Consider the following 9,201-nt stretch of genomic DNA (forward strand, 5'->3'; position numbering starts at 1 on the left):
ATTTATTCTAAAGTAATAGGTATGGGAGAAAGCATGGGGGGACAAACTTGTCTAAAGGGATTAATGGTTAAGGACCTTTAGATTAAGTCTTCACTTTAACTAGATTAGAGGCTTTCATGTTGTGTGTCCCTTTTTACATGTAAATTTCGAAATTCCTAAGTTCTCCCTCATTCTCTCTTGTTTTTTAAGAACACTTGAAGATTACTTGCATTTATTCTCTCTTGAAGTTCATACTTTGGTTATAAACTTCATGCTTAAGAGTGTAAGAGTTTATGGACTAGCATCTACATCAAGTCGGCTTCATGTTGGTGTCTCAAAGGTTCCACATTCTTCATCAACTTCCAAGCCTCCCAAGAGGACCCAAAGAACAACAAAGGTTGTTATTTCTTCATTCTTTCTATGGTTGGTGCTTAAATCTTTCTATAACTTGCAAGAAAATCCTTGGTGGGTATAAAATATTTATGTTATTTCAAAAATTAAAGACTTTTGTTTGCCATATTTTGTAGTTTTTGAAACTATTTTTGAACTAAAACCTAACACTAAGTTGCTTGTGTGTTCATCCATAAAAGAAATCAAAGGGTTTGGTGGTCCAGGAATCAGATCGTGTTCTTCCCAAAAAAGAAAATCGAATGGTTTGATGGTCCACAAATCAAATATCGATTTGTGGGTTCGAAGTTCCTGAATCAAAATAATGTAATCGTGAAATCTTGTTCAAGAAAATTTCTAAAAATTATGAAACTATATTCAAGAATTAAAGGGTTTGTAGGTCCATAAATCACGTTCTAGAAATTTCTAGATATCATTTGTGGGTTTGAAGGTCAAGAACTCGCTTGAAAATTAATGTTGGTCGGTGACTCGCTAGAAACATTCGATAGCTAGTCATAATAATATATTTTGAACATTTAAAACAAATTCAACGGTAAATTATGAAATAAAAAGTCACTAAGTGCGAACAAAAGAAAATTCGTTACCTTCTCAAGTAATAATCTTAAATGATAGAAAATACTTATCTTTTATAAAACTAGCATACTAAAATTAAAAGTGAATGACATAAAGACCTAAAATATTTTAATTAGGTTGGTCCGATTTTGTAATTATGTTAAAAAAATTATATATACAAATACCTTAAGTAATAATATATTTTTACTAACTTTGGATTTATATATATATATATATATATATATATATATATATATATATATATATATATATATATATATATATATATATATAGGAGGGTTCAATTGAGAAAAAAAAGGTTGAGAATGGGGGAATCATTCTCAGTCACTCATTTATTTTTGCCGCAAAAGCCTCCGTGTACCAGCGGAAATGGGAAAAAATAGACATGTGTTTTCCAACAAAACATGTTTCCTTAAACTATAGTAAACATTACCTTAATATATACAAAAACATAGTTTTTTCGTTTTTTTTTTAATTTTTAAGAAACTATTTTTATCGAAAAATAATTTTAAATATACCAAAATTCATGAATTTTTATTCTCTATAAATAGACATTTATATTGATATAGTTTTAAGATAAAATAAAAATTTTATTTTTTTTATATTTTCAGCTATCGTTATTCATAAGTGAATAAAAATGAATCAGGTTTTTACTACAGTACATTCGTTATTCACTTATGAATAAAAACTATGATTAATGTTTTTTTACAATTTAAGTATCATTCATATATGAATATAGCATATAATAAACATAGTATATTCATATTTAAATATTAGACGATGCATTCACTTGTGAATATTACATAGTATATTCACTTGTGAATATCAGATGGTATATTCACTTATGAATATTAGATAATATTTTCATATCTGAATATTATATAGTATTACATGGTATATCACATGTGAATATTACATAGTATATTCACTTGTGAATATTAGATGATATATTCACTTATGAATATTACACAGTATATTCACATATGAATATTACAAGGTATTTTCACAAATATATATAATTTTTATATGTTATTCACATATGAATAACATACAGACTTGCATATTTGTTTTTTTTGTTTTAATAATCATATACTGATTCAGGTGAGTAAACATATTCATATATGAATATAACGTGGTAATTTAGTTTATGCATTTCATCAAACAGTTGGAGTGCATACAATTTAACTTTTTTAAAAATGTTAAAAACATGATACTTTGACTATTTAAATCTTACAATATAGTAGATTGATAGAGAATTATATGAAGTTTTTCAAAAAAAAAACGATTTGATCTTTTTCTAACCTCAATTTTGAAGTTTTATTTGATAATCGATGTTGAATGAATGATATGAAGTTGATTTTTTGTTGATTATCGATGATGTTAATCTAATGACGTTGGGAGTATAATTAATCGTAGATGTTGAAGATCTGATTGTATTCAAGCAGAATTGAAGGTTGGATTAAAAGAACCAAAAACGAATTTTTGTTGTTAACTGTTGAATCGTGTTGATAAACATGTTATTGACGAAGATCGATGATTGATTAACACTGGATGATGTTGATGATGGTTTAATTGAAGAAATCTGGATGGTTGTTGAAGGTTGGAGGAGAAATTTGGATGATGAACGATCGATTAGAAATGGGTTTGAACTGTTATCTATTTCTATACAGTTACTTATTTGAGATTGAAAGTTATTATCATATTTACAAGTTTGTCACCGTGTCTTTTTATGCTTAGATTAAATGAGTGGCTGAGAATGATTCCCCCATTCTCAACCTTTTTTATTTTCTCAATTGAACCCACCTCTCTCTCTCTCTCTCTCTATATATATATATATATATATATATATATATATATATATATATATATATATATATATATGTTGTACATATAATTAACTCTAAGTGGGTTTGTGTTTTTCTCTGTGAGAGCTTCGAAACGATATATAGTATGTCCAAAATGGAGTATATCTGAATGAGATATTGATAATTAAAGATGAGTATTTGAGAATAAAAGTTAACAAGTGAGGTGGGTGTGGGAATGAGTCTCACATTTGTAGAAAGACCATACTCAAGTGAGTTTATAAGCTTTAATGTATGATAGGCTTACAGGCTTATACATATGGTTTTACTCCAACTCCTACCCACGCGCAGGGGGATGCGAATCTTGGATCTTGTAGACAAAGTTCAGCAAACTTGTGTATGGGCGCGACCTGCGATCATGAATGAAGCTCTGAATGACGAATTAGTTTATTGCTGTTACATAAACCAGTATAAAAGCAGACCTCTACTGCCTCATTCGATGCATATTAATATACTCATCTTCTTGCTCATTTTCTCTGTCAACTATTTCCGACGATTCTTTCAGGCAAGTAGCCATATCCGACAATATACACTGTTTTGATTGTTCTACCCTAGGAACAGACGACGAATCTATTTAAGGGAATCGAGCCTCAACCACTGTGTTTATTACTAACATTTTTTTGTAGGTTATTCGATTCATAAACGGAGCCTAGAACTAATAAATATCTTAATAAATTAAGTTGGAAAATAGATTTCTTTAACATTAAGTGGTAATCTTATGTTTATATTTCCAAAATTACCCTCCATACCATTCACGATTTCCTCCAAATTAGGAGGGTATGATCATTATTTTAGAATCTTTTTTATTACTCATAAATTAGTCTATTTTTAAGTTTTATAGCCCATCATTCATGATTTTCTATTTCAAAACAAAAGATAACAATATATATATATATATATATATATATATATATATATATATATATATATATATTCTAAAAAGAATACATTTAAGAAAAATAGAATATTAAGCAACACGTTGCATGTATACTTTTTTATATCTGACATGGTAAGTTTCAATTCTATAACATATTATATGATTGCAATGATGAATATTTTTTTTAAATATACGTCTAATTTTCTTCATAAAACTATTAATTTAATATAATAAATATGTTAGATTTATATTTATAAGAATGTATTAGTTAAGTATCACGTCATGTTTTATTTCTTTAAATTTTAAAAATTATTTAATGTTATGGTATACACTTTTAATTTATAATGGTTCTTATATAAATGATCATTTTGTATACTTATATTTTATAACAAGTATTAAAGAAATGATAATTTATTATTTTAAACAAAGGAGAAAATAGTCATTATTCATATTCAATGAGTGGATTCAGTCCAAAAAAGAAACAACATTTTATCAGTTCATTTATCATTAGCAATTCAACACACTTTAAAAAACGAAACAGTGCCTAAGTCTATAATTTAATATTCTAACTGTTGTAATACAGAACTAGTAAAAAAACCTGGGCTTCGTCCCGTGTCTTTTTTTTCGTATTACAATTCAAATAAATTTTATATAGACATTTTTAAAGAGATACCCATTGTACATCGTTGCAGCTTTGGGTTTATCCTTAAGCACACACACAATCCCTATAACCTCCTATAACCTGCAAACTAGTTGATCAAGTCTCATTCTCTTTTTCATCTTTTTAGAACAAAATGAGAGAAAAATAAGAGCACTAAGTCGGAGGACCAACTAAATAGGTTAAGCAACACCAACTAAGGAAAAAAATGTTTTTTTTTTGCAACCATAGAACAACATCTTAATTGGTTTCATTGTTTCCGACCATTTTTTTCAACAACATTTTAATAATAGAATCTAAACTTAAACTTCATACATCTCAAAACAAATCCAGTAATTTTCATTTCGAGTTTTCTCATACAATGGAAAAACAACAGTTTATAATTTTGCATATTAAAAGGTTGACCTATATTTCACATAAGTTAGACGAAATTGCCCCTATAAAGAAAAAATAGAATGAGAAATGGTTTCTTGTATGTAGTTCAAACTAAAAATCCTCTGGTGCCCGGTTTAAATTATACTCTTTTAGCTCAAGATCACCAACAACAACCTGAGGAATGTTTATACAAAAAAATATACTCAAAGAAAGTAAAATGCCATTTTAGATAAGATAAAATTACAGGCATGCCCTTCCTGTCCTAGCCGCTATGGAAGGAGCAATCAACACATTGGCCCCTTTCAACACATCCATGGCTTCAGGGGTACATGGCATGTTCGAACATGAAGAACGCATATCAATCATGATGAACTATCATGCGTAACAGATGTGGGGCCGAAAAGGATTAGAAAAATAATGAAAACGATTACTTTCTATATGTATACGACAACCAGAGTTGACCAAAGTAATGGAATCATTATGGTAAATTTCATTTGGGTGTAAGTTTTTGAATAATCTCTAAATATAACGAATAAAAACCTTTTAATTTAATAAAGAAATATGCATAAATTATAAATGAAGTTGTTTTTGTAAAGGAATATGATTATATGGACCTTAAAGTTCTATGTTGTGCTTTGATGTCTCTAAGAAAAGATAGTTTCATGATATGAAGTCCAGCTTCATCCACTAAATAACGTTTGGAACCTGTAAAAAAATTGTTGACTTGTTAGCTGTAATCCAACTGCCCGAAGTTCATTTGTGAGTTGTTATCTAACTTCTCGACCTGCCCGTTTTGTCATCTGTAGAAATCAAAAACTTGAAGCTTATTACCTGACATAGTGATAGGAAGAACACCATATGCAATGACCTTCTCCAATACATGCATTGCTATCTTTCCGGATCCACTAACCACACATTTGGAAACACAAAATAGCTAGAACAAAATTATTAAAAGGATTTTAAATGCAATAAACAACAAAGTACTTTTTTTACCAACTATTTGATTTTTGAAATAAACAACAACGTACTTTTAGAGTGAGTCATACTTGTTGGTTGTGATCCCTTCATCAACTGATAAGACGAATAAATCAAGGCCTTAGTTGTGGCGGCAATTTATTTCTGACATTACATAGGCAAGAACAGTGGAATCTGCATACAATTCCTATACATTTATCATGGACACGAAAGAATTGTTGATTTCAAATTTTGAAAAAAAAGGAAAGTTGCATTTTCATCTATCCTTAGGGATTCCCAAAAGAGAATTGTTGTTTAAGTTTGTAGAGTATTAAATAAAAATTTCATCATTCTTTTTCTATAATCAAGTTATTTTAACTAAATTATGGTCCAAATCTATAATTTTTATTGTATTTTAAGTTCATATAAGTTAAAATATGTGCTAAAATAGATCATGTTTCAGGCAAATAAGATCTGCTTATGTCCTGTTCATTGAGAAGGATAACCATAGTGTGATGCCCTTATAAGAATGTGTAGATAAAAGTAGTTAATAGTTTTTTCATTCAATCATACTATGGTGCTGCTAATATGTATATATATATATATATATATATATATATATATATATATATATATATATATATATATATATATGTAGAGATAGGTTCAGGTGTTTTAAATAAGTATTGTGTTATTGTATGCATAAATGTGGGCCAATCAAAATTTAAAATAAAAATAAATAAGTAAATAAATAAATAAGGGTAAATAGGTAATTTGATAACTAGTTTTCACAAATAATATCCTATAATTATGGTAACCATTGACTTCAGCTACTAGGCTTTTTAAAACCACCGTAACCCTAATCAAACCATCTCCAGCCGTCACCTCCATCCTTATGCCTCCCACCACCGGCCGCCACCCTACCCTTCTGTCCCACGATACGAACATGGCGGCAACAAATCGTCGTTTTTCCCTAATCAATAAGGTCCATCAAAGAGCAAAATCTTCGCCGTCATGGCCCTCCTTCCGGTCGGTGGAATCCTACTTGGCCTCGTAGGAATCACCCTTGTGGGTACTATGATCGGGTTGGCTATCGCCACCCCAGTTTTCATCATCTTCAGCCCGGTTATTGTTCCGGCAGTCCTCACCATCGGGCTGGCGGTAGCCGGATTTCTGACATCCGGGACGTTTGGGTTGACGGGGCTGAGCTCTTTGTCTTTTCTGTTGAACAATCTGAGGCAGGTGACGGGGTCGACGGTGCTGGAGCAGATTGACTATGCGAAGAGGCGAGTTCAGGACATGGTGGAGTACACAGGGCAAGGCTTATGAAATTGGACCAGAGGGTCAAGTTCATGGAGGTGCCAAGGAAGGACGTGGTGCCAGGACTCAAGTTCTATGTTTTTTAAACTTACATGAGCGAAAAGGAAGAGATTGAAAGATTTTTTTTTTCTGGTATTGCTCCAATTATATGTTCCATATATCCCTTGTGAACACTACTAATCACTTCATCGACCATCTCCATCTTCTTTGTTCAAATTAGGGTTCTTGATTTCAGTTTTTCATTTGTTGTTTTTTTGTTTAATTTCTGATTCTTTTGACAGGAAATGATTAATTTGCTTTTCATTCGAATTTTTTTTTTCCTGATTTAACACTTCATTTATGTGGACAGTGCAGGATCTTGACAATGTTGAATTCTGAAAAGGTATCAAGTATGTTTATGTAGATGATTCAATGAATGATATTGGTGAGATTCCAATTCTATTGGAATGGAATCACGAATTCCAATTCTGTTGGAATGGAAAGACGAATTCCAATTCTGTTGGAATCACAGAAGTTGATGCTTGAAGAACAGACCACAAAATTGAAACGGACCACATTATTCTTTTAGAATGTATTAGTCGTTGTTAGATTTTGATGTTTTCTTTCCCGTTTTTATTGTTTTTTAGTTTTATTCTTTAACAACAAATGTAATTCTTAACAATTGTTACTCGTATTCTATAAGAAATAATGTATTTTTTGTTTTTATTCTTTAATTGATTGTTCAAGAATTTGTTATTCTACATGAAGTTTTTAAATTCATGATCAAGAAATAGGTTCAAGAATATTTTTATTATTTATGGTTCAAGAATATTTTTATTTTTGAATATACTCATAAACATATTCTGTCAGAATGTCCGAATTAAAAGAATTATAATTCGTAAAATCGGATTTTTAAAATTAATAGAATCTATGATCCCTTAAAAAATGCAATTTTCCTTTATTAAATCTATATTAATTGACTAAATTACCCTTGTAATTAATTAAGATGATATTTTCAATTATATTTAATTCAATAATATATATTAATCACTTTCTTAAAATAAGTAAATTTGATTGGCCCACATTTATGCATACAATAACACAATAATTACTTTTAATAGAATAACCTAAGCCTATATATGTATATGTATATGTATATGTATATATATTGGTTACCAAGAAACATATATAGCTTGTTAATAGTTTAAGAGTATAGTTAAGTGGGTGAAAGTAGTATTGTTTTTTCTGTAATTTGGTCAAATTAAGTGGATTAATTACAGTTACACAATCTGATGGAATCGCAGTTGTAATTGTACATGAGATTGTGGTAATTGTGTTTAGGTGAGAACGATGTATTGTCGATATGTATCTACAGGGAATGGAAACAGTCGTTGGTTTGGATTCTATAAAGGAAATGACTTCATGATAGGGTTAATGTTTATGGGGGTAGTCATTTGAATTTATCTTGTAGCTGCAGGACCCATGACATGAATAGGAACTTGTTGTGGCATTTGAAACCTTCATGGATTCGGAAAACGTGAACCACCCACATGAACTGTTGCTGCTGTTGGACCTGGATTTGGCAAAATTGTTGGACATGGAATCATGGGGCGGTTCAGTGCATGCATCCCAAGTTTTCAAAAGTAGTCATCATACCTCCGGTATTCAATTTTGAAGAAGCGCCTACTAAATTGCGTGATTTAGAGATTATTTTTTCTTAGTATTTTAACAAAAATATCAAAAACAAAATTGGAAATTTTTACGTTCATTATGCACGAAGTATAAGTATTTATCCAGATGCAAGTTTTTCTTGGTGGGCCAGAGTCATTAGATCTACTGATATAAGTTTCCCAAGTACAAGCCTGGAGGATTAATAAAAAAATATATATTAGAAATTGGTTTATAAAGTAGAGAATTCAATATTACTATGACTTACTCAAATCTTTGTATTAAAAACACATAATACAATAGAAGACACTACATAGCCTCCCAATATTTATTACGGTGGGAAACATGTCACCAATGGAAGCAAAAAAGGACGCATTGCATGAATCGTTTAGTATAGATACATCTTATAGAGATAAACAATCTTTATGTTGTGTCTCTTCGTGAAGTTTCCAGTTTGTTAGATTCAATTCCTATGTGTGGAAAGTTAACATGGTTAGAAAATTCTACCATTTTCAAAATACAAAAAAGCACAATGTATTTTCACCATT

The 9,201-nt window shown here is 30.0% G+C and overlaps 1 protein-coding gene across 1 annotated transcript; it reads left to right on the forward strand.

Annotated features, from left to right (window-relative positions):
* The first annotated feature begins 6,700 nt into the window (after positions 1-6,700).
* On the forward strand, positions 6,701-7,015 carry LOC145169326 (oleosin-like). The gene has a single exon (XM_079087905.1). It carries the CDS (start codon positions 6,701-6,703, stop codon positions 7,013-7,015), a length of 315 nt encoding a protein of 104 aa, XP_078944031.1.
* Positions 7,016-9,201: the final 2,186 nt, after the last annotated feature.

Source organism: Lactuca virosa, chromosome 1, assembly GCF_052849685.1.
Source record: "Lactuca virosa cultivar CGN04683 chromosome 1, Lactuca_virosa_CGN04683_v6, whole genome shotgun sequence".
Taxonomy (NCBI): Eukaryota; Viridiplantae; Streptophyta; class Magnoliopsida; order Asterales; family Asteraceae; genus Lactuca; species Lactuca virosa.